We start from the raw sequence: 26989 nt of genomic DNA, 5'->3' as shown, positions 1-26989 counted from the left end.
CTGATAAACCCTCAGGTGAAGCCCTTGGCAACACTCAAGGCATATATAGAAAGTGTAAAAAGAATGTTCAAGAGAGTGCTTTAGGCTGCCTAGGGAAGTCAGAGACAGCCCTGGAGTGGGGGCAGCATCTCTGAGCTAATGCTAAAGGAGGACGTGGAGTTTTCCAGGTTCCAGGCAGACAAGCTGTCATGTGCGTGGACACAGTGTTGGGGGCAGGTGGGCCAAATGTGTCAGGAGATTTGTTCACTTAGAAGGTAAAGTAATGGGAATTGAAATCTCAATGATGGGAAATGAGGTCAAAGAGCAAATGAGGATGGAACTGTAAACATTTTGAATGCCATGTAAAAGAAGTATGGTCTGCCTCCCAGACAGGATTTTTAAGCAGGGGAGCCAAATCTGATCGGATTTGTTCTTTCCTAGGTCATTCTGGAGCCTGGATGGAGGACAGACTGTGAGGAGACACAGGGGGCAATCAGGGCAGGGACATGAGAGAAAAAATGAAGTAGTCCTGGCAACAGAGGCTGAGAGCCTGGATTTGGGTGCGGGGGTGTGGAAACAGATAAGAAGGGCTGAAATTGCAAGCATTTTGAGAATCTGGATCACTGGAAAACTTCTGAACTGACTGGCATAGGGGATGAGGCAGAGGAAGGGATCCAGAAAGTTGCTGGCTAGGTTTTTGGCTTTGGCTGTGGGTGGGATGGTGGAGCCAGTCATAGAGGAAAGAGAAGAGGAGGAAAAAGAACCAGTTGGAAGAAGGGGTATGGAATTGAGAAGTCTGATTGTAGACATGTTTCCTTTGAAGGACCTGTGGTGTTTCTCAAGCCTGCAGTTAGATCTAGGGATGGACAACGCCAGGATCTCTGGGGCAGGCAGAGCAAAGGAGCCCAAAAACCACCAGCCACAGGAGGACAACCAGGAGACAGATGTGTCATGCAGAGCAGAGGAGAAACAAGCATCTAAAAAGAGGGATGCCAGCAACGTTAAACCCACTGACAAGCATATACTATGTAGGTACAAGGCTCTGTTGCTTCAGAATTGTGCAAGGAACAATCTGGACCTCAAGAGCCCACAGTCTAGCTGGAAGACAGATGTGTAATTAACAAGAGGCAGTATTACATATAAAAGTATATAACACCATGTGCCGGGCATCATTCTGCATATATACATATACGAGCTCATTGAAGCCTCATGGCTCCCCTATGAAATAGGTACTGTTCCTGTCCTCCTTTTACACATGAGAAAGCAGACTCAGAGAGGTTTATGGCACTAGCCCAAGCACCAGACTCAGGATTCCAACCCACAGTCTGTCAGAACACAGTGACTACATGGAGGAGCAGCATAGCGTGGGGGTGAAGCTCACCCACCTGGTTTCCAGTGTCAGGTGAAACTCTAGTGCACGGGCTAACCTTTGTAGTGCTGGGGACCCCTGGGTGGTCTGGGGCCTCATCAATCAGGATAAAGTTTTTAAGTAGACAAAATAAAAGACGTAGGATTACAAGAGAAAACAATAATACCTAAATGATCATTGAAATATTTTAAAAATTAAGGCTTTGAAATGTTTAAGTAATAATGATGTACAAACGGTGTTCTGAAATCCCTACAGCAGCTATAATAGGAGAAGAAATTGCAATTGACATGAACTGTGGATGGATGTCTACGATTTGCACCAAAGGAAACGCTGGATGGTTGGAGTCCATGACAAAAAAGACGTGATTTTTTTTTCTCATTCAAGGTCATGGATCCCCTAAGTCTAGTGGGCTTACAGGGATTAATCGAGATCAAGATCATGTGAGTAAAACACTCACCCAGTGCCTACTTGGTGGAAAGTGCACAGTACGGGTCCCTGGGTAGCTCAGTAGTTGAGCACCTACCTTCAGCCCAGGGCGTGATCCTGGAGTCCGGGGATCGAGTCCTACATCGGGCTCCCTGCATGGAGCCTGCTTCTTCTGCCTATCTCTCTCCCTCTTTCTCTATGTGTCTCTCATGAAAAATAATTTTTTTAAGTGCACAATACATGTTAGCTTGTAAAATGTAGAAGGGGATAAGTAAAATGTGCGGTGTGTGGCTATATCACTCCTCATTCATTCAGCCCTGAAATATCAGGAGCAAAAGAACACCTCCCGTCCTCAGGCAGACAGGCACGTTGGCAGATGCGTGCACTGCATTATGAGAGGGATGGTGACAGAACAGTTCCAGGGCAACTGCCCAGAGAGGCTAACTGCCCAGGTGGAGTTCGGAAGACAGATGCTTTCCGGGTGTCCAAGCTGGAGAAGTGCATTCCCTGAAGAAGTCTTGCCATTTGCAGGGTGCCAAGGCATAAAAGTTGCACAGAAAATTCAGAGGACTCTAGGGCTTTTCATACAGCCTGAAGGCGGAGTACAAGTAAGGGAGGAGTATAAAGAGAAGAGGCTGGGGAAAGGGGTAGGATCAGGTCACACAGGGGCCTTTTGTGCCTCCTGGGAAAATGCACTGTGCTGGGGGGGCTGGAAATTCCCAAATAGGGAAATGTTGTGATCCTATTTGGGCTTTCCAACACAGCATTGGAAGCTACAGGGACAGGTTGTTGGGGGGAGATGGGGAGGCTGGAGGTAGGAAGACCACACAGAGCCAGCTGTCATGGTTGAGGTGAGAGAGGGGTAAGGCCCAGCCCAAGGTAGGAAGGATGATTGACTTAAGAAAAATTTAGGAGGTAAAGGCAGGAGAACATGGCGATCTCTCTGCACAGCAGCCAAGCATGATCTTTCCAACAAACACTATCATGCTGGGCTATTTGCTCAACCGTCTTGGGACAAATGAGAAACCATCCAGAAAAAAAGTTGGATCTTTATCTCACATTGTATACTGGGATAAATTCCAAGTGGATGCAAGATTTAAAGCTTTTTTTTTTTTTTTTAAATGAAACTATTAACACAGGAGGGAGAAAATACGGGATATATTTTTGGTAGCCTCAGAGTGGAGATGGCCTTCCTAACCACAACTCAAAATTTAGAGGCCATATGATGAAAGCAAGATAATTTACATATAAATATAAGCATCTTACGTAAATAAATCATAAGCAAAGTTGAAAGACAAGTGAGAAAACGGGAAAATATCCACAGCTCAGATCACAATGGGTTAACTCCAAATATTTATATAGATATATATATTATATAGAAATATATAGAATATATTTATATCACATATAAATATACAGAAATATAGATAAATATATAATATATATATTATATGTAAAGAGTTCCTAAGGACTCAATTTTGTTGAAAAAGGCAACGATGCAAGGAAAAGATGAGCATGTGAGAGGGACACAGAATTCAAGGAAGAAGAAATCCAATGCCAATCCAAACATGTAAAAGGATGCTCCCCTTCACCCAAAGTGAAGGAAATTCAAATTAAATCAGAATTGTGACACCATTATTTTTACCCATCAGACGGGCAAAAATAGATAAACGCTGGGAATACACTCTTTTGGTGAGGGTGTGTGGAAAAAGGCACTCTTAGCCACTGCCGGTGGGCATTTAAAATGGTATAATGTTTATGAGTTAGGAAACATCCATCAAAATTATGAACACATGTACTCTTTTGATTCAGCAATTCTACTTTGGGGGATTTATCATATTAGATACGCTTGTACATGTGCAAATCGGCATGGGAACAAGGTTGTGCAGGGCAGTGGTATTTATATTAACCAAAGATTCCAAACAACTTAAATATTTACTAATAGGAGATAGAACAAATAAATTATGGTGTACTGTCGTAATCCTGTGTTAACAGCAATGACCTCAGAACCATACCAGTGGGCTCAAATCCCAAGTCTTCCATTTAATAGCAGAGCCTCAGTTTCCTCATCTGTAAAAGGGACATAACAGCAACCCTGCCTAAGAGGACTATGGTGGGGGTGAAATGAATTCATGTGTGAGAAGAGCTTGAAACAATGTCTGGTACCTCCTGGTGCTATATAAAGTGTTGCCATTTCTATTAGACTGTATTTTGTCATCCATACAATGGAACACACGTGCTGCTGCACAAAAGAATGAGAAAACTTCCTATGGGCTTACCAGGAGAACTAAGAAGTACTGCTAGGCAAAAGAGTCATAACAAACAGTTGTGCAGTATGCTATTTGGGGATGTGTGTCTTACAGAGGAGGGAAATAAAATACTTTTTGAATTTATTTATATATGTAAGAAGAAACCCTGGGAGGATATGCAAAAAAACAAAATGGCAGTTACCTGTGGAGTTGTATGGGGCACTGTGTAGATGGGGGAAAGGGTAGGAAGGTGATCTGTCACAGAATAGTTTTCTGTATTTTACAGTTTGAATGATATAAATGATTTACATAGGAAAAGAATCAGTAGGAAGGCAAGCTGATGTTATGTCCCTTCTTGAAACTTCCACTGGCTCTCCATAGTTCTTAGAATAAAGGCCAAATCCCGGACCACAGCTGACAAAGCCTTCCATATCTGACCCCTTCCTGCCCCTCAGGCCCAGTGTTATCCGTCCTCCCCCTGGCCCTCCCTCCTGCCAGTGCTGTCGTACATGTGGTTTTGTGGGGTTATAAGGTCTCACCACCACCCCCAATTCTACACTTGCCTAGTGAATCCCCTATATATCCTTCAGTTGAAATGTTACTTCCTCAGGGAATTCTCCCTTAAACCTCCAAAATAGGTATTTTATTCTTAGTTCTCATTATAGCATGTTCCTTTCTTTCAGAGTACTAACATCAGTTATAAATAAATATTTGTTTGTGTGATTATTTGATTCATACCTGTCTCCTCCCACTATGTTACAAACTCTATGAGGGAAGGGGTGGTATCTGTTTTCACTGATCGGGGCACCCCAATGACCAGTGTAGAGACCAGCAGAAAGAAGGTGTGCTTAAATATGCTGCTATGGTTTGAATGTCTGTATCCCTCCAAATTCATATGGTGAAATCCTAACCCCTAAAGATGGACGATATTAGGCGGGGGGGCCTTTGGGAGGTGCTTAGGTCATGAGGGTAGAGCCCTCAAGAATGGGATTAGTGCCTTATAAAAGGGGCCCCAGTAGATCCCTTGCCCTGTCTACCATGTGATGATGCAGCAAGATGGAGCTGGCTAGGAACAAGGAAGAGAATCCTCCCAAGAAGGCAACCCTGCTGGCAACTTGACCTTGGGACTTCCTCAGCCTCCAGAGCTGAGAACAAGAAACTTCCATTGTTAATAAGCTACCCAGTTGGTGGTATTTTGTTATAGTAGCTGGAAAGGAGTAAGATATGTGTGTCAGACGAGTGGATAAAACAGATGCGGGGGTAGAGAGGATTCCCAGGTTCTAGTTGGGGTGATGGGGTGGTGCCATCTGCCAAGTACCACAGGAAGAGCAGCAGGGCTGATAGGGAAGCTGGAGTGGGACGAGTGGTCTTCACTGGAAGCCTCTCTGGATATTGGCCAGAGTTATAACAGAAATACTGAGTGCCAGGGGCTAAAGGCATCTATCTAGGATTATGGGGGAAGCGGCCAAGAGTGGTAGTAGTGATGAAAAGAAAAGGTGGAGGGAATGGTAAAGGAGAAAGCATTTTCACCTAAGGGAGATGAAATATTCTCTGGGGGCACCTGGGTGGTTCAGTGGCTGAGCCTTTGGCTCAGGTTGTGATCCCAGGGTCCTGGGATCAAGTCCCACATCAGGCTCCCCGTGGGGAGCCTGCTTCTCCCTCTGCCCATGTCTCTGCCTCTCTCTGTGTCTCTCATGAATAAATAAATAAAATCTTTAAAAAAATAAAGAAACATCGGTCTGGAAGAGACACTGGGGGCCTGGATAGCAATTGGGCGCTGAGCAGGAAGAGCAGCATCCATTAGAGGGAGCTTCAGGCAAAAATAGGAGGCCCTGGTGTTCTTTGAAAAGCTGGTTGTAGTGGTGGGGATGGGGTTCTAAAAAATATATGGTTGACCCTTGAACAACACAGGTTTGAAATGTGTGGGTTCACTTATATGGGGATTTTTTTTTCCTGATAAATACAGAACAGTATCCTAAATGTGTTTTCTCTTCCTATGACTTTCTGAATAACATTTTCTTTGCTCTAGCTTATTTTATTGTAGGAATACAGGACATAACACATAGAACATACAAAATATGTGCTGATCAATTGTTTCTCTCACTGGTAAGGCTTCTGGTCAAGAGTAGGCTATGGGGATTTATGTTTTGGGGGAAGGCAAAAGTTATACACGGGCATTAGGCTGTGCAGGGGGGCGGCATCCCTACCCTGCACATTGTTCAAGGGTCAACTGTAGTTCCAGAGAGCCAAAGACAAGGACCTGGGAGGAAAGGAAACAGAAATTAAAAGGCAGGCTGGGGGACGAAAAGAATAGTGCAGAAAGAGGATGTCATGTTTCCTATGGTGGTGCCAAAGGACCACAGGAACAGAGGAGGGATGGGATCCTGCCTGAGCAGCTCCCAGCCGCCCCCAAGCCACAGAAAGCAGCAGGATCCTGCCTTTCAGGAAAACAGGGCTCCTGGCTGGGGGAGGTACCTATAGGAGAGCCGTCTTGCCTTGCGTAAAAATCTCATAGTCAGTTATTTCTGGAAAATGACAAGACTTCTAGGAAAGACAAGCCCCCTCCCAACCCTCATTTGTTTTGATTTACAGGGAATATTTTCCCGCTGCTCACTCCCTATTGACTTGCTGTCTGCAAAGCCCAGGTCCAAGGCTCGGGACCAGAGGTGAAAGCAGCCTTAGGAAATCTAGCCTGTTCACTTAAGTGTTGATAATTTCCCCCAAGTGAACAGCAGATGACAGCAAAGAGCCAGAAAGGAAGCGGAGGCTTCACAAGAACCCAGAAATGGTGTAGAACAAATCGGATGATGTTTCTCCAGCGCTGTCACACATATCCCGCTGTATTACAATTACCTCCTCTCTTCTCCTCTCTTCCTCCTAGAAAGGGACTCCATGTGGCAGGGAATCTCTGATCCCCTAGGACAAATGCTGGGCACATAGTAGGTGTTCAACAAATACATGTTGGGGGCGGCTGGAGGGGAGACTCCCAACTTCATGGGCTCAGGAGACAAGACACCTTGCCTTTTAGGACAACCAGGTGTGGGGGGGGGGGGGAGGAGGTGGAAGCACTGGTCTGAGAGGGAACCTAGGCCAGGCTTTGATTTTTTGGCTCTGCTACTTAAGGCTGGGAACAAGGTACCTAACATTTCTGAGCTCTGGTTTTCTCTTCTGCAGAAGGGGCATTGTCCTTGTGGTGAGGAGACACACAAAACGTGCCTAGCAAAGTATCTCGTGTGCAGGAAACACTCGAGAAAAAGTTGGTATTTACTGGGGTTATTATTACTGGTAGAGTTTGTACAGCCTCTTCTCTGAGCCAAACATCAGAGGAGAGAAGAGAGAATCACCAACATTGAGAAAGAAGTTGGAATGAAGCCTTGGAATCCCTACTTCCTCTGCTTGGTTTCCCCAGACAGTGCACCAAGAGAGCCAACAGAAAGCCACAGTGGCATCTAGCACTTCTAGAAGCTGCAGCTTCCCAGACTTCCCCATGGGTTCCTTGGGGTGGGAGTAGGGGGGTTGGAGGGATGGCTACTTGATATTTTCCATGTCAGAATCATCCAGCTCAGCTACCTAATAGATTCTAATGGGCACCTCAGAGCACAGATAGGTCTAACTAGCAGCCATGCACCTTTGGCCAGAACTCGCCTCACATACCTCAGAAAGGGTGGTGGGGAGGGGGATCATTCTGGGGCTCTGAGACAGCTGTCTGGTTCTATTAAATCTCAGTGTATTCCTCAGACCTGGATATTATTAGGAAGCCATTTCCTTTGCCATAGGAGACAGGTCTGAAGAAAAAAGGGTGCCTATCCCCTGGATATTGAGATTTTCCCTTAAAGCTTAGGGGAGGGATATAGTACTGTTAGAGCAGATTAAAAGGAAGTGCTTCTGATTTGGTGAGACCCCAAGTGGCTGCACAGGGTAAAAACCACCTCAAAGAATATACAGCCAAGTCCTAAGAAAAGAACGCTGACAAAGCAGGGCACAGGGGGGCAAATCTCTCAAATGGCAGCAGACTCTACGCCAGGTTGACTGGTCCTTGAGGTGAGCTTATGCCAGAAGTTCTTGAGATTTGCCAGGATTTCTGAGTTAGAGGAAGCACAACTTCCAAACCATCTTCCAGTGGCTTCAAGGGCCCCTGTGGCTTCACGTCATTTTCAATGCATAGAAATGAAGCCCTCACTTCTTGAATTGAGGTGGAGGTGGTCTCCCAGAAAAGGCACAACAGCCAACACAGTAGGGGGATCCAACATAGAAGGTCCAGCAACCATCTGCTAGAAGGGGATGCCTTCCAGGTTACAGGCCTCTCAGGAAGGTTAGAGCCCTGAGAAGGAGGGCTCTCATGACTCTTCTAGAAGGGATGGGAACTCCCCTTTCATCTACCACATAACAGGAGGGAGGGGATAATGTAAGGGTCACTGTGAGGTGACAAATAGTTCAGCTTCCTTCCTAAGCTGTCTCTACCAAGTTGGTGGTCTCTCCCTTGTGACGAACTCAAGGTTGTCAATGGTTTATTTTATGCAGTGATTGCTGTTCCTTTACCTGTTTCTTCCCTCAATTCTATAACCCCAGAGCCCCCCCAAACTTCTTGCCCCTCTCAGTATCTTCTTTGGTTCTGAGAGGATGGATATTATGAACAAAAGCACAAGGTCCCTCTCCTGAGATGGCTGAATACTTCCCTCTTTCCTTCCTAAGGTGCACGCCGGGGTAGGGGGAAGGCCCAGTGCAGGTGAGTGTGTGTGTGTGTGTGTGTGGGGGGGGGGATGTTCCATGCAAACCCAATGCCACCACAGAAAGTGTGCCCCAGGCCTAGGCCACACAGGTAGCAGCACCACGCTCCCCCACGGAGGATGTTTCTGAAAAGCCCCCAGACTCTAGGCAGGCCTTTTCCATGCCTGTTTTCCCATCCCCTGGTGTGTGGCATAAGGCATCCTGCAGAAACCCCACCAGGCAGCAGCCCAAGATCCTGGTAGGCACACCCGACACAATGCGAGTCCCCCAAACAGAAGGGAATGGCTGGGTGTTGTGAGTGGCATGGATGTGTGTTTCACTGGCCTTACCTCCTTTCCAAAGCAGGTAGATGGGCACCACGTAGAGCATAACATGCTGAATGTAGTAAATCTCCAATTCAAAGGGGAGCTGTAAGGACAGGAGGGAGAGAGGTGTTTCAGAGCAGGAAGCACTCATGTCAAGAGCTTCTGAGATGGCACACCTTTCCTCTATAGGACCCACACCTTAGCCACTACCATGCATTTCCAGTGTTCATCTCCCTTTACAGTGAGAGAAGAAAGAACAGAAGGAATATACCTTAGGACCTAGGCCGGCATCTTCCAAAGCATATTCAGCAGAGATGGCGCTTGAAAAATGTTCCGCTAAGACATCTGGTTATGATGGAAGAAACGCTGCATCTACTAGATCCCCTGGAAGAGTCCCCATGTATCCTAGTGGCATATTGAGGATCTGGGTGGTTTCTGCAACCACAGAACACACTGACAATGGTTTAATTATTATTTCCCAAACTTAGTGGGTCAGTGCCTTTTCGTTCAAAATAAACACTCAGTGTTCTTCAGGATATACTTGAAGACACACAACCTTATGTCACTTCTTGCTCCTGGTGAGGAGGTGGTGGACGATTTCAAAGCTTATTTCTCCCTGACATGAAGAACATGTGGAGTAGGATTTATTATTCCCATTTTCCAGATTAAAAAAAAAAAAGGTAGTTGCTTGGTCTGGCCTGGTTTAGATCCAAGAATGAAGAGTTTCCCTGCTGGATATTTGGGGTCTGTCCAGCGTTGGCCCTACTTTTGGGTGAAGACCAAGCAGCTGGGCCAGTTGTGACAGGGACTGCCAAACAGGACAGCCCCACCCTCCCTCCATCCACCACATGGGCTCACTCACTGCCACTTTCCACAACTCTCTCAAAATGGAAGCTCCAGATTACCGAAGCAGAGTCTGGTTTCTACCTGGCATGGGGACCATGCACACGCCACACAGAGTTTGGCAGAGGGCAAGGAGTGGAAACAGCTGGATGGCTAACTCAATTCTAGAGAGAGAGAGGGAGAGAGAGAAACAAACTTCAGCAGCCGGCAAGAGGCTTGGCATCTGGGGCTTACACAGCCCACAATACACACACACACACACAGACACACACACACACACACACACACACCTCTATAAAGGGAAGCCCAGAGAGACAAGGACACCCAGGGGAAGGATCAGCTGCCTCCCTGTTCCCTACAAGGCAAACACAGAACCAAGACTGTGTGCTAATAACAACCCAAACCTGCCTCGTGCCAAAGACTAGAACCAAAAAGATGGCAGAGCTCCCAGAATGGGGACTGGGATGACTATGAACCCTGAACGGAGATGCTGGTGCTGGCCCCTGAAAATAAAAACCCACACAGAAGGAAAATCTCCCACAGACCCAGACGATGCTCAATGACTAGTTTACACTCACAGAGGGACACAAGATCCCAGAAAAAGAGATGAGGCTTCATGTGGCTCCGCAGACCATGCTGGAATCACTGGAAATGGTGTGACAAATGGGCATTGCTGGCATGAGCTTTGGAGGTCTCAGAGGCCCGCCCGCATTAGAGCCCCACAGTAACAGGATCTGGGCTCCCCCTACCATCTGGAATCAGGTACTGCTACATGCTTCTTCAACTGTTTCCATATCCAGGAACTACAGATGCCTCTCGAAAACCCCATGAGGTGGGCAGGCCAAGTATCATTATCCTTATTTGACAGATGAGGAAACCGAGGTGCAAAAGGTTTAACAGGCTTGAGCGTGGTCACCCAGAAAGCAGGCAATGGGAAAAGGTCCCAGGAAGAAGGTTCAGTGCCCTGGTCATAATCCCAATCCTCAGCTACCTAAGTAAGGGACCTGACCTCTCCCAGAAACAGGACTGGGGAGCCAGGCGGCTCTGCCCCAGCATGGAGTAGTGAACCGGGCTAAGGACCCGGTGTCACCCAATGCCAGCCATGTCCTCAAGTAGTACCTCTACTTACCTCCCCGACTCTACCTGTTGTTCACCTCCCTGAAATCACAGCACCCGCTTGCTTCTCCCTCTGTTCCAGCCTTCCTGGCCTCCTGCACAGTGCACTCTTCACCCACAGGTCCAGTTTAACACTGTGGCTATGAGCACAAACTTGGGAGTCCATCACATCCATGTTTCTAGATGTCCTTATGCCCTTAACAGCCCTGGGGCCTCTGGCACATCACTTAACCTCTCAGCCTATTTCAGCACCAGCAAAATGAAAATAATTACGTAGCTCTAAGATTGGTGTAATTTTTTATTATTTTTAGTATACCAAACATGTATAGTACTTGTGTGCCTAGAACTAGTCAGCGCTTTCTTCTTTATCAGTTCGCCCAATGCTCATAATAACTGTGCTGTTCCAATTATCTTCAGGTATGAGAAACTGAGGCACAGAGAGGTTTGCTAACTAAGTTCACCCAGCTCATGTGGTGACAGAGCCAGGATCCAACCCCAGAAAGTCTGGCTGTAGAGTTTATAGTATTGGCCGGCACCCTGTGCTACTCCCCTGCTCCCTCTTCTCCTAAAAAAGCCTGACAGCACTGTTACCAGTGGGTGTGTAGTAACCCTCCATATGAGAGCTGGGCCCAGACCTTCCCTGTTCACATGCTCCTCCTCACCTTTTTGGTCTGCTCTGGCCCACTGTGACCCCAGGCCCCACATCATGCTGTGGCCAGGACTGGCCTATGACACAGGCCTCTCAGTTCCACATCCAGGCTCTTGTCACCACTGGCCCTCCATGACTCTGTAGGTACCCTGGTCACAAATCTTAGGGTGGCCAGGAGGCTGCCCTCCAGAAACATTTTACTTCCTTGGAGGGCTGCCTCACCCCCTATTCCAAGAGTTCCCCATCTTGGAAGGCCATGGAGAGTATAAAACTAGGTATGGGCACCACTGCCAGCCCCAGGCAAAGGAGGAAGTGTGGGGCAACAGGGAGAGAAAGGGAGGGAGGAGATGAAAGAGAAGAGGGCAGCAGAAGAAAAAACAGCCAAGTGGCAGGAAGAAAGGACCCAGAATGGGAGAAAGAATCTATCCCTCATCATTTAATAACAACACTTATTAAGTACTTCTGCACCACGTGCTGGGTTACACGCTTTTACATGTACTATCTCACTTAATTATCACAGGTTTCTGAGAAGCAAGAACAAGGATCATCCCCATTTGACAGATAAGGAACCTGAGGCACAGAGCTGTGAAATGACATCCAAAGCAGAGATGGAGCGGGGAGCCTGGGTGGCTCAGTCTGTTGAGAGTCTAACTCTTAGTTTCAGCTCAGGTCACAATCGCAGGGTCATGAGACCAAGCCCCACATCAGGCTCTGAGCTCAGCAGGAAGTTTGCTTGGGATTCTCTCTCTCCCTCTGCACCTGCACACACACTCTCTCCCTCTCTCTCGAATAAATAAAATCTTTTAGAAAAAAGGTATGGGGCAAGGATGGTGGTAAAGGACATTCAGCATTGAAGAAGAAAACAGGTAGTTTTCTTTACTGAACACTGGATCTGCCCTGAGTCCTCAAAATTTTTTCACAGAGCCTCCCCAACCCTCTTTTCCCCATTTCACAACACAGCCTGTAAAGTTCCATACTTCCCCCGGAAGAAGTTCCACTTGGCTGATTCATTTCTGCCCTGCAGAGCTCACATGTGGAGTGAGCTACTCTAACATATAGATCCTGGTTCCTTTTTAGCTGGAAGATTCCTAAGGTTTCAGACCAAAAGGCCTACATCATCGCCACTGAAAGTCAAAAATCACTAGCAGTGTTTAAAACTACATGGGTCTTTAGCTTCCCTCCAAGTCGATTTTTTTTTTTTTACTCAAAAGAGCAGATGGATAAAGCCCACCAGGCCTCTGGGCTCAGACTGTGTTAAAATATGAGGGGCATGGACTCTGTCCATGGTAAGAGTGTGACCTCCTTCCTCCCCCGTGCGCAGCTCTGCCAGCTGCACCATCATGTTCTGCCATGGAGACGAGACAGCCCATCATGCCCTCCATCCCTGGTCATCCCAGTCACCATAAAAAAACCCAAACTCGGAGTGCCTGGATGGCTCAGTTGGTGAAGCAACCAACTCTTGGTTTCAGTTCGGGTTGTGACCTCAGGATTGTGGTATTGAGCCCCACATTGGACTCCACGCTCACCACAGAGTCTGCTTGGGATTCTCTCCCTCTCTACCTGCTTGCATGTGTGTTCCCACATGTGGAAGGAAGGAAGGAAGGAAGGAAGGAAGGAAGGAAGGAAGGAAGGAAGGAAGGAAGGAAGGAAGGAAGGAAGAAGGAAGGAGGGAGAGAGGGAGGGAGGGAGGGAGGGAATGAAGGAACAAGTGAACGAATGAACGAATGAATAAATTCTTAAAAAAAAAAAAAGCCCCAAACTCCCAGATCACCACCCAAAACCTGAATTCTAATGCCCCCTAATCCGACCTCACCTCCCACTTTCCCTCAGTTCTAGAAACTCGTGCAGCCTACCTTCTGGAACTTGCAGACTATTCTTTAGCGAAATCCTCTATATCCTCAAACTGTCCTCTGAGCGGTCCCTTCACCTTCTTTAACAAAAACCTGGTTCCCTTCCCCCTGAGGACACTGCCATCCCCACAGCCCTCTCACATGCCGGGTGGTTTTCCCCCCATGTTGCCTTGTGCCACGGAGCTGGGAGGGATCCTGTCTGTTCCTCTCTGCTGTTTCTACATTGCTGGCTCTTCCACAAACATTCTCACTGCTTCCTTTCTCACCCCTCCCCTGATTTCAACGATATGCCCTTGGACTCTGCCACCAACCACTCTTCTTGCTGCTGTCACCTATAGACCCTCTGCCTGCACATTCCCCTTTGTCCTTGAGGACTCTGCCTCTTGCCCCCCTTGCCATTTCTTTCCAGCTCTACTGTGTGAAAATTCCTGTGTTCTCAATAGTTTGTCCTAGCCTGTCACATACCCCACTCTCTAACCATCACCTCCTACCTAGCCAACTCACCTACCTCATGTCCCTCTTCCAACTCCATAGCCCCTACGGTCCACTGATCCCACCACCTTTTACTGCCTCTCACTGACCTCCCAGCCTGACTTCTACACTTGCCTGCCAGTCCCTTTGCCATATTCTCAACCCTCCAGACACTCTCTCCCCCTCTATCCTACTTGCCTTGCAAAGCCACATTGCTGGTTAAATCCGATTCTCTGCCTTCATGTCCCTATACCTGGGCAAATGCGTGTGGCTGTAGAACAATACATATGAAGCTATGCTGCTGACCCTTGAAATTCGTGACTGCAAATGTGGAGCAGGCCCTTAACGCTACCCTATCATCCAAATCCATTCATGCTCCTCCCTCCTGGACAACATATCACAACTTATCCCAAGTTCCCCAAACCTACCCTCTACCCTTCTCCAGCTGACGATATGGCTTCCTCTTCCATTTGGAAGGAAAAGAGTGACAGGAAAAGGATGTCCACAAGCTCCTACCTCCATGGGTCCCTCCTCTCTGTACCCAGCCCCACAGCTGCCTTTTTGTTCTGCTGCTTTTAGGAATCCCCCACTACCACACAGTAGACTGGCCAAGGCTAGTCCCCTCATGTGTGGGCTAGATCCTATCCTCTCTTGCCTACTCAAAGGACATCACACCTGCAACTTTCCCTTTTTTTCACTGGATCATTCCCATCAGAAAACAAGTAAGTTAGAAATATCTTTTATCGGAAGAAACAAAAAAATCTTGCCCCCGCTTCTCCCTAGCCCTTGTGACATCTCTGTGCAAACTTTAAATAGCCACCCTGTATTCAGCCCCATACCAGGGTGTCAGGAAGAGTTTTGGCACCTGTGTAAACAACATACTGGTCCTGACTGATTTTTGGGCCTCATCTTACCTGACCCCTCACAGTGGCATCTGACGCAAGTGATCATTCTCTGGCCCTTAATACACTTTCTGCACTAGGCTTCTAGGATACCACTCTCTATTCTTCCCCTAGCTCAGTAACTCCCTTTCTTTTTTTCTTTTTGTTTTTCTTTTGTTTTGTTTTGTAAAGATTTATTTATTTTATTTTAGAGAGGGAGCACAAGCACGGGGGTGGGGGGAGTGGGGAGTAGCAGAGGGAGAAGGAGAGAGAATCCTCGGGCAGACTCTCCTCTGAGCACAGAGCCTGACACGGAGCTCATTTCCAGGATCTTAAGATATGACCTAAGCCAAAATCAAGAGTTTGACGCTTAACCGACTGAGCCACCCAGGCACCCCAGTGACTCCCTTTCTCAACCCCCTTTACTGGATCTTCCTTCTGTTCCTCATATTGGATGGTCCCAGAACCAAGTCCTCGGCTCTCTTTTCTAGCTACTCACACTCCCTATATAATCTTATCCAGGCTCCTGGCTCTCAATGCCATCTGGATACTGATGACTTCCAAACGAGTATGTCCAGCCTAGAGTCAGGCTGCTGAGACTGAAATTTTAGCCCCAACCTTTGGCTACACTGTACCTTTGGCCAAATCAAATTAATCCTGCTGACCTCTACTTGGCTCCTTTGTAAAATGGGGATGATAATAACGTCTATCTCATTGAGTTGTAGTAAAGTTATGTGAGGTAATGCATGTAGAGTTCTTGGCCCAGCGCTGGCATACTATGCTAGCTGTTGTCATCATCCTCCTTGTCCACATCAGTCCAGTCAGGAAGTGGTAAAGACAAGATCTCGATTCCAGCCAATAAAACTCAATGTCATGCCTCTGTGGGTCAAAAGCTGGAATTCTTCTTATCTCATCACACTGCCTTAGCAAGAGCCTCCGGCAAGAGATGATAGGTAGAGTTTGAGCTTGTCCCATAGCCCTAAGTCACACATCAGTGTATCTATCAGATGACTACCAGGATAACTTTTAGCTTCTCAATGTGATTCATTCTTTTTGACCTATCTCTAGGTGAAAGTTTCTCCCTGGTGACTTATTTATTTCTTTTTAAAAAATACTTTATTTATTTACTTATTTGAGAGAGAGAGAGAGACCGCTCACAACTAGGGGAAGCAGCAGAGGGAGAGGAAAAAGCAGGCTCCCCACCAAGCCGAGAGCCTGACACAAGGCTCAATCCCAGGACCCCAGGATCATAACCTGAAGGGAGATGCTTCACCAACTAAACCACCCAGGCACCCCAGACACTTATTTATTTCTCAAAGGAATATCAATACCGCACTCCTCTTCTTACCCATGACAGTCCTATTCTTACTCTCATCCAATCAACACAAAAAAAACACTGAGACATTCCTAGGTGGCAGGGAATGTGCTTGGCTCTGGATATATAGTAATGATGAAAACACAGTCCCTGCCCTGCAAGACTTCATAGTCTAGTCAAGGAGGCTAATGGGTAAAGGGATGAGCTCAGTGTAGCAAAAGATATGGAAAACCCTGTAGATCAAGCATGGGATCTGCTTTGATTTTTCTTTGAAAGTGAAGGAGAGATGTGCCTGGGTGGCTCAGTTGGTTGATTATCCGAGTCTTGATTTTGGCTCAGGTCATGATCTCAGTCAGGGTCGTGAGACTAAACCCCATATCAGGCCCCAAGTTCAGCAGGAAGTCTGCTTGGGATTCTTTCTCTCCTTCTCCCTCTGATCTTCCCCCCATACTCGCTCTGTCTCTCATAAATAAATAAATTTTTTTAATTAAAAAAAAGAAAGTGAGGGAGAGTCCTGTATGATGTGTAGTTGTGAGGAGCTCCCACTGGTGTCCATGTGCAGGGGATGCGAATGGAGGCAGGGAAACCAGTTAGGGGCTGGCAACAAGAATGTCTAAATCCAGCTTGAGGCAGAGGCAGCAAGAGAAGTGAGGATGGGCAGCTGTGAGAGAAAGTAAGGGAGTTGAATCACCAAGACTTAGACCAACTGGATAGAAGGAGGAAAGAAGTGAAGGATGAACCTGGGACTGAGAGCCTAGATGGCCAGTGGGATGCTGAGGCTTCTCAAGTTGGGGTCTGCGGTCAAGGAAGCATGACTGAAGGAGACAAGGTACAGGAAGAGCAGCTAGGCTCGTCCTGAGTTCGTGAGGCCAGTGTGCTAGCCTGGCAGAGAGACTCCGATGTCAGTAGGAGAGTGAGGCTACATCTCAAGGAGGCTGGGAAGTTGAAAGGCAAATGATACACATGTGCAACTGTCTGTTACAATATACACATGCATGGTATAAAACACCAGCATGGAATAGTAAGAAGATGAAACTCTAAGATGCAGAGAAATGCTAGTATTTTCTTTAAGCAAGCACCCCCCGACCATCTACACACTCCACTTTGCAGACCCCTGGTCCAGAATCCTCTCAGCAGGAGCATGTGGGTGGAGAGGGATGGATATTGGAACCCCCGGCTAGTATCAACAGAGAAGTAACTGGGAAGAATGGGGCAGACTCAAACCTATGAATGGGGTGGGGGAAGGAGACAGCACAAGAGGAAGAAGTTGCGGAAGCAGGGCAGGCAGAAGGCACTGGACAGTAAGGGGTCCTACAGCAGACACAGAGTGGGACCCATAGCACAAGAAAAGGATTAGCTCGGGCTCCTGGAGATGAGGAGGGAAAGACAAGCCAAAATGAGATAACCATATGAGGGCGGGGTGTGCTAGAAGTCCAGGGAGCTCCCATCTTCGGAGCTCATGCTACACAGTAAGAGATTTGGCGTTACCAGAAGAGTCCATGGCTGATGATGAGGTGCAGAGTAAGAACAGGTGGTTACAAAGGGAGGACTCTAGTCTAAGCTTAGCCCCAGACTGCAGAATCCCAAAAGAAATCAGAGAATCAGAAAAGATAACTGCTTATGGTCTGAATATTTGTGTCCCTCCCATGAATTCATGCCCTGATGTGATAGGTATTAGGAGGTGGGGCTTTAGGGGCTGATTAGGTCATGAGGGTGGAGCCCTTGTGAATGGGATCAGTGCCCCTAGAAGTCCCAGAGGGGGCCCTAGCCCCTTCCACCCTAGAAGGACACAGCAAGAAGCCTGTGGTCCAGAAGAGGGCCCTCACCCAACCACTATGGCACCCCAGTCTCAAACTTCCAGCCTCCACAACTGGGAGAAATATATCTCTGTTATAGAAGCTACTTAGCCTGTGATGTTTTGTTATGGCAGCTTGAACAGACCAAAACAATAACCCGTCTCCTTTAGCAGGGGAAGGGAAGGGTAAAGGACGCAACCCACTCTTACTGGTGCCTTGGTAATGTTCCTGCCATCTGAGTTTGGCTTTGGAACACTTCGTCTTCATTAACTGACCACAGACCTCTACTGTGGCCTATTGATGCCACAAACTCCTTGGGACTAAATACCACTTGTTAAAGGAGCCACAAAAGGAATACCCACAACCTAAAATAAATCACAATATACTCATGGAACACAATACCCTGCTGCCATTGAAAACAATAAGGTAAAAAAAAAAAAAAAAAAAAAAAAAAAAGAAAACAATAAGGTGCCATGAGAAAATGGTCTGGCAAATCCAGAATATGGAAGAGTCTGTGAAACAACTGGCCCAGATTCGTCAAAATTACAATGCCATGAGCAAAGAAGTGGGGGACTGTTCAAAGATTTTAAAAAATAAACAAAAACTGAAGAGATAGGATAGTCAAAAACAATCTTGAAACCTGACCGGATCCTGACTATAAAAAATAAAATTTAAGACACTCTTGGAATTGGGGAAATTTCAATTATAAACTGATTATCAGGTAAAATAGACAGTATTATAGAATTGTTGATAATTTTCTTGAGTGTGATCACAGTATTGTGACTGTACAAAGGCCCTTCTTTATTTTTCAGTTCTGCAGGCTGAAGTATTTAGAAGTGAAGTGTCAGGATGTTTGCAATTTTTTTTTTTTTTAAGATTCAGCGTACAACAACCGAAGCAGTTGTGGTGGAAACAGAATATGGAAAACTGTTAGTTGTTAAATCTAGCTGGGGGACATGTGGTCGTTATTCACTATACTATCATTTCAACTCTTTAGTAATGAAAATTCCCACAGTAAGAAGTTGGGAAATTTTAAAAATTTAAATAAACTTAAATGACATAATTTGTATCACCTAATATGGCAGAAATCCTAAGATATGTTAATGGGAAGGGAAAACAAGATGCATTCATTTTGGAGATCAAGTGGTCAATATTTACCAAAATTTTTAAATACCCGTTCACTTTGACTCACTTTTAGTAATTGATACTAACAGATGCTTGTATTCACACACAGAGCTGTATGTGTAAAGATGTTCAATGCAACGTTATTTCTAATAACAAAAAGTAAACCAAATGTCCATTAGTGGGAAAGTCATCAAAAAATACTCTTGAGGACAAATTATGCAACCATTTACAAAAAAAGGAGGTACAACCATTTGTCTGTAAAACTGAGCAAATCTTGGGGCACCTGAGTGGCACAGTCAGTTGAGCAACCCGATTCTTGATTTTGGCTCAGGTCATGATTTCATGGTCATGAGACCAGCCCCATGTCAGGCTCCATGCTCAGTGCAGAGTCTGCTTAAGAATCTCTCCCTCTCCCTCTGCTCCTCTCTCCAAAAAATGAATGAATGAATGAATGAATGAATGAATGAATAAATAAATAAATAAGTCTTTCAAATAAACTGAGCAGGGGCACCTAGGTGGCTCAGTTGGTTAAGTGTCTGCCTTCAGCTCAGGTCATGATACCGGGGGCCTGGGTTTAAGCCCCATGTCAGGCTTCCTGTTCAGCAGAGAGTCTGCTTCTCCCTCTCCCTCTGCCTCCACCCCCACCCCCATACTCTCTCTCAAATAAATAAATAAAACCTATAAAAAATATATTAAAAATGAACAAATCCACATTATACAAACCATGATTCTTTTTGTAGAAGAAAAAGGACAAATTAGTATTTGTGCTTTTAGGTGTATGTAAAATGCACAGGGAAAAGCCTGGGAAGATATTTTAAAAACTGGGCTGGGGGACAGTGTTGGGGAGGAGAGGTTGGGATAGGGGAGACCTTGACTTTGGATTCAATAGACTTGTATAGTTGGAGCTTTCTAACAAATGAACATACTCATTTATTAAGCATGTAGCTAAAAGTTTTTAAAAGTCAAAGAAAGGGTCAAAAGAGGAACGTACCAAACTGTTGGCAGCAATTACCTCTGTGGAGTGGGAGGGGAGAATATTCATGTTACAGTCTCCTTATCTCTGCACTGCAGGAATCCTTAACCAGGAGGATGCATTCAGCTATTAGGAATGATTAGTGCGAATTTTTCTAGTTTCTACAAACTCCCTCTCTCAGAGTATCTGAGCATGTAAAGAAATTAACACATAATGGGAGAGGGGTGTTGTGTGTCTCTAGACCCCCTGCCAAAATCCTTCATTCTCATTCTATCTTCCCTTATGACTCCACCTCTGGCCCCAGTAAGGACAGTTGCCTACAACCCTACCAGGCACAGGGTTTTCCATCTTATTCTTATAGTCTGATGTAGAGAGAATGACAGGTGGGTGGGAGACTGGTCCTTCCTTTTGGAGTCCAAACCCTATCAGGGCTCCTCTAGACTTCCTCCTTGGTACTCAGAGCCCTCAGGAGAGCAGAACAGAGTTGTGGTTATCAGTAGCTGCCCCTGGGAAGCTCTCTGATGTCAGAACAAAATATTTTCAATCCATGAAAGATGCCATTTGCTCTGGTGGCCCAGCTACTTGTGGAAGTGCATTTTGGGGTGTGAGATACAGCAGCCTAGAGCTACCTTCCTTGGCCAGGCAAGCCCTTAATAAAACTTCTACTAAAGTGGCAATTTGGGGTCAGTCAGCCATTGGGTATGCTGCAAGGCCTCACTTAGCAATTCCCTTTATCCAAGATGAAAATGATACCCATTAGCTCTTCTGCTACCTCTTAACAGACTCAGGAATTAGTTAGGAGGGGAGTTAGGACTTAGGAATTGGGAGGAGGAGGTGAAGGAGGAAGATAATGATGCTCATAATGGCTTATATATTTACTAACTTTTATGGGCTAAATCATGCTCCCTTCCCAACCAAATTCATATGTTGAAGTACTAACCTCCCCTCTCCCTGTACCTCACACTGTGATGTCTTTGAAGACAGGGCCTTTCAAGAGGGAAGTAAGATAAAATGAGGTCCAATAGCAGAACAGAGTTGTGGTTATCGGTAGCTGCCCCTGGGAAGCTAATAGCCTAATGCCTGCTGTCCTTCCTCATAAGAAGAGGAAATTAAGACAGACACAAGAGGAAAGACCATGGGAAGACAGCCGAAGAAGATTGCCATATACAAGCCAAAGAGAGAGGCCCTCAGAAGAAACTAACACTATTGACACTTTGATCTTAGACTTCTAGGCCCCCAAACTGTGTGGGAGTAAGTTTCTATTGCTTAAGCCACCCAGTCTATGGTATTCGCCATGACAGTCCAAGCAAAAGCAAATGAAGACCCTGACCAACCGTATACTATTGAACTCCTTCCGTTTCCTACTTATAACATAGCTCCTATTGCTATTCTCCAGTTTTAAGAGGAGGAAATTGGGGCAGCCCAGGTGGCCCAGCAGTTTAGCACTGCCTTCAGCCCAGGGCCTGATCCTAGAGACCTGGGATCAAGTCCCATGTCGGGCTCCCTGCATGAAGCCTGCTTCTCCCTCTGCCTGTGTCTGTGCCCCTCTCTCTCTCTCTCTCTCATGAATAAATAAATAAAATCTTTAAAAAAAAACAAAAAAAAGAGGAGGAAATTGAGGCACAGAGAGGTTTTTTGGTAATAGTGAGACACTAGGAATGACCGAACTCCCATCCCAAAGAGAATGGAGAAAGACACTGGCCTATTCATAGGATGGAATGTTACACCACAGTGAAAATATAACCAGAGTTATATTCAGTAACAGGGATGAATCTTAGTAATACGTTGTTGAAGAAAACAAGCAAATCCTAGAAGACTATATATAATATAATAACATTTTCATGAAGGTAAAAAAAAAAACCAGCTAAAATATATAATATCATTTTTATAAGGGTAAAAAACAACTAAAATTAAATAATATTTTATTTAGGAATATATAGATATATATGTGCGTGTGTGTATATATATACACACATGCGCATATATATGTATGCATATATACATATATATATATGAGAAAGATAAAATGTTTCAAAAACTGGAAAGGAATAAAAACCAAAATTCAGATGAGTGGTTCCATTAAGGTGGGCAAGGAGGTAGAGAGCAGGATGGGGAAGCACATATAGCTTAATTCTGTATTATCAGTGTGACTAGCCCCTGGGTTGGGTTCAGAACAGCTGCTTATTATGTTACGCATGAATAAAGAAATGCACCCATGAAGAAAATTAAAACAGGCCATGCACAGACCAGTGGTAGAGTCTGCTAGAGTTAAGGATTATAAATATGATTGTTCCCATTGTGTGCACCCCAGGTGGCTTTAGAAAGAAAAGGGTGTGGGGGCTCAATCAAATAACTTGCTCCAGGTGTCCAGGCTTACTAAATGGCTAAGCCAGGATAGGAACCCAGGAAACCTGGCTCCAGAATGCATGACCTTGACTGCTGTCGCCTGTTTATACTCCAGGCTATTCTCCTGACAGAAAAGAAGTAGGGTCTACTGTGAAACCTGAAGGCCTTATCCTACCTAGCTACCATGATATGGCACTAGGCATTCCAAGGGACCCAGGGGGCCCTGAAGTCACTAAACCCACATTGACTACTTCTTCAGACTGAGCCAAAGCTGGAATTTCATGTGGAAAAAGGGAGAGAAACTCTGAATACACAGGAAGGTACTTGGGGACCTGCAAGTCCAGTCCTGAACATATTACTTGATTTTTTACTCAAAGACAGAAAGCAAACATTTATGCAGCTCTCTCTAGAGAACTCCGAGAAAAGGCTAAGAAGAAAAATTGTTCCAAGGCCCACAGAGGATCCTGGGCAGCCACAAGTCAAAGGGCAAGCAGCTGGTATGTGGGGTCCAAAGTGCACCCTGCAGTATGAGTTACCCGGGGCTGGCCTTCTTCGTTTAGGTACTGTAACTAGGGTCTCCATGAGGGCCTTTAGTGCCACTGACAGGACCAAGGTGTCATTCCCCCCTGACGTGGCTGACAGATGCCACCTGGAATATGTAAGCCATTTAGAGTGGGAAGTACAAGAGGAAAGGTAGCCTAGGGTACCATTTGTCTATATTTTAGTGCCCACATGGGACTTTGGCATAAGTTGGCTTGGAATCAGACCAACTCCATGCTAGCAATAGAGCAAAGAAGGGGTGAAAAAGCAGCTGAGACTTGGCTCTCAGCCCAGTCAAAACAGCTCCAAGACACCCAGCCCTCCACACACCCCTCCACCACCAACTGAGGAGGGAGTGTGCTTAGTATTCTAATCTTAGGGGCTCTTGCTTGAAGGCAGCCAGTGAGCCAGGCAGCCATTTATAAGACAGGCCTCCCTGTCCTGCTGCCTCTAACATCTCCCCCTAACCAGGCCCATTGCCTCTGTTATGAGGAGGAGCCAGGTTCATGAACCCCTAAATCAAGGGATGGCAAATGTCACATTTCCCCTAGAGGCCACCAGAGATGGTACTTGACCATCTCCTGACAGGAGTAGACTCTGCTCACTTCTCTCCCTACTTCTCTCTTCTGTTTAGCTAGCTCTTCCCAGGTTCTGGGCCTGCTACAAGGTTGTCTACCAGCACTGAAGGATAACAGACTTTGACTTGTAGCAGCTCCTGGCTAATCCAGCACACAGAGAACACACAGATTCTTTATTTTCATCACAGATTTCTAGAGAGAAAATCCTCTTTGGACCTACTGGGATGAGGCCCAGCATTCTGTATTTTAACAAAGCTCCCTGAGGAAATCTGGATGGAGGAGCATTTAACCTAGCCTTGGAGAAATACTAGTAGGCCAGGCTCCAAAAGTCTAAGTGGTAGGTGTGAAACTCAGAATAGTTTCTCATAGAAATGACTGGTAGTTCCCTGGAAAATGTACTGATAAGGATAGAGACAGGACCAATGTTTGAAACAACAATAAAGATAACAAGAACAGTAATGATAATTAATAATTACTGGTACATAGTACTTAATTCTCTACCAGGCACTGTCCTAAGTACTTGGTATGTTATTAACAAATACAACAGCTATATCAGATCATTGTTATAATCTCCATTTTTCAGAAGAGGTCACTGAAGCAGAGATGAAGCAACTGCCCCAAGGTTAGTTACAGAGCCCGGATATAAGCCAGGCAGTCTAACTCCAGAGTTCACATTCTTAACCTCTAACCTACCTTGTCTTGACGTGTGCTGAGGTCCCTTATAGTACAGAGGCAGCCCTTGACTTTGAAACTTGACTTTCAAATGACTCAAATCCATGATGGTTTGATCCCCTGCTATTGAAATGTCCAGTCTTCCATCCCTACCATGTGATCCCAGACCTAGAATATTCTAATTATACTGCCATGGGAACTAATCAACACTGGAATCTAACTTCATGATTCCCCAGACACTGATCCATTCATTCATTCATTCAATCAGCATATATTTATTGAGCACCTGCTATGTATCAATTATTACAAACAAGATACAAATGTTCCCTGCCTGCAGGCACTTTATGGTCTTACACCCAACTCACTCTAAATGCTGATTTCTAGCATTTTGAAGGACTCAGAAATCAAAAGATGGTTGAAATCTGTATTCCAAGGGTTTATGTTAGCTACACGAAGGGCTAAATGGATTTCCTAATACCTCAGAGAACTTGACACAATACTAGACAAATAGTAGGCATTTGTCACCTTATATAAAGATATGTCAAGAAAGCACTGAGAACAGGACAGGTGGCCAAACCAGTGAAGAGAATTAGAATGGCCTCCTGACTGCCCCCAACAATTAGGACACAGCCACAGAAGGCTGGAAAACAATACCCAGACTTCCATTTCCAGTAACAATCAGTGGAAGACAGAATATAGCCATGAGTGCACGCTGGGCACTCCATCATAGACAGGGCCCCTGGGTATCTCTCCTAGGGGAGCCTGTTGTCACAGGATATAGCTTTGTGCTCCGGTTATTCTACCCACTGAAACTGAATGATGGGAATGCTGTATCTCAGGTGACAGACCAGAGAAGGTGGAGCTCCCCCAATCCTGGCTGGAGGGTGGGGATCTCAGATCTCCTACCACCCTTCTCGCACCATTCCTTTTCCCATCCTGCATTGGCATTGTAGCACAGAGGAAGTAAAATTCAAATGTATCTGAGATGACTATTCTTGCCTAAGGGACCACTGGGTTCAAGAAAGAAAAGGGTCTTCTTTCCGTTTCCACCTTTGGCACTAGGAGTTTGGTCTTCAGGCACACTAAAACACCTTGCCAGGTCTCAGGACAGGCCTGGCATGCACGTGCCATCAGCATCCCCTGGCCCTGGCTCCACAGGAAAGCGACCATCCCTTCCCTCAAGACAGGGCCATCCGCTCTGGCCCACGTTGCAAATGACCTCCGGCCTAGTATGGAAACTGAGAAACAACCCTCACATGAGGTGAGTGTAGCCCAGATGGGAGTGGCTCCATTCTTTCGACACCATCTAGACCAATCACAAATTGGCCAGTCACATCTTTATAATCAGACCTTATAATCAGTCACATCTTGAACACTCAATTCCATACAGAAACTTATGTCCTCCCACCCCTCTGACACATACCCAGCTCCCCCAGAGCCCTCCCCATGAACTCCTATTTCCACTGTTTGTGTCTCAGTGTGAGCCTCAGGAAAATGGAGGAGGGAGCACGGTAGTTAATGTCTACTTGGAAGAGAATTCTGGAAAGCAGAAAGCCATAGATAGGCCTCTTTCCAAGCCAAAGCAAAGCCCAAGCTCAGCAGATGTCCAGATGGCTCCTAGAGCCAACAGTCTGTCATCATCACAGGGCAGGAGCTGTGAGCCCACAGGTGAGAGTCCTTCATGCTTTGAGATTCGCTGTCCTTAAGAGAGGGGAGAGATATGCTCCAGATCAGCAAGAGGAGGGGAAGCAGGACTCCTCCCTCCCTTCTGTCAGCCCTGCGGACCCCAGAGGGCAGCTTATGAGTCAGGTGGGAAGCAGGGAGTAACCAGGCAGCTTCTGAAAGATTCCTTGTCTTCTCTTCCTTCCCATTTACCCACCAAAAAGCCAATTTAAGTTGCTGTCATCTCAGAATAATACAATCCTGGTATATACAGACATGTTTAGCTTCTCTAGGGCCCACTCACCCCCCTGCCACCCACAACCTATTCTGGGCCAACATAATTTACAATTCCCAGAAATGTCTGAGAAGCAGCATACACACTTCTGGTGCCAAGCCTGGCCGGTTTTACAGATTTTCATTTAGCAGGTGTCTGTTGCTAAATCAGTAGCAGCTGCTAATTGCTTTTTCCTCCCTCGAACCTTCAGACAGAATGAAACATCTGGTGTTCTCTCACTTCGGGTTAAAATCAGATACCTTATCATTCCTCCTTTGGGTTCCATTTTTATTAAAAAGCTTTCAGCTGATGCCTGAAATAGGCAGCACACAGCAATGCTGTCTCAGAAGCCAGAGAATAATTCAAATGGCAATGCAACAGGATGCACCTGCCTCATGCCTCCAGCCCTCATGCCCAGATGCAGGATTGCTCAGACCAGCCCCCACAAGGTGGAGCTTTAAGCCCATGACCACCCAGGGAACTGGGGCCTCTGGATGGGGCCAGGTCACCAGAAAGTGATGAGAGGGTGGGAATGTTTAGCCATGCCCACTGACCTCTGGGAAAGGGTGGTTACAGATCGAGATCTATAATAAAAACTCTAGAACAGTAAGAGTTGATGAGCCACCCGGCTGGTGAATACACCCACAGGCCAAGTGAATGGCACCCCCTTGTTACATGGGGACAGAAGCTCCTGCACTCAGGACCCATCTGAACCCTGCCCTATGTGCCTCTTCATCTGGCTGCTCACCTGTATCCTTCAAAGATCCTTCCTAAAAATTAGAAGAGACAAACCATGAGAGACTCCTAACTCTGGGAAACAAAGGTTTGCAAAAGGGGAGGTG

General features: G+C 46.0%; 1 protein-coding gene across 14 annotated transcripts in view; it reads right to left on the bottom strand.

The window, feature by feature from the left end:
* TMEM164 (transmembrane protein 164) overlaps window positions 1-26989 on the bottom strand; it is a 198794-nt gene that overhangs the window by 25219 nt on the left and 146586 nt on the right. For 12 of the 14 annotated variants that reach the window (XM_025431456.3, XM_049107246.1, XM_035711800.2 and 9 more), the window contains one exon: window positions 9081-9159. In XM_025431456.3, the coding sequence (XP_025287241.1) occupies window positions 9081-9159 (79 nt within the window). Of the gene's footprint in view, window positions 1-6230; window positions 6284-9080; window positions 9160-26989 lie in introns of all 14 variants that reach the window. The other 2 variants (XM_049107249.1, XM_049107250.1) reach the window with 1 other exon arrangement.

The sequence above is a fragment of the Canis lupus genome, chromosome X, assembly GCF_003254725.2.
Source record: "Canis lupus dingo isolate Sandy chromosome X, ASM325472v2, whole genome shotgun sequence".
In the NCBI taxonomy this organism is placed as follows: domain Eukaryota; kingdom Metazoa; phylum Chordata; class Mammalia; order Carnivora; family Canidae; genus Canis; species Canis lupus.
This window is presented reverse-complemented; position numbering and strand designations above follow the sequence as displayed.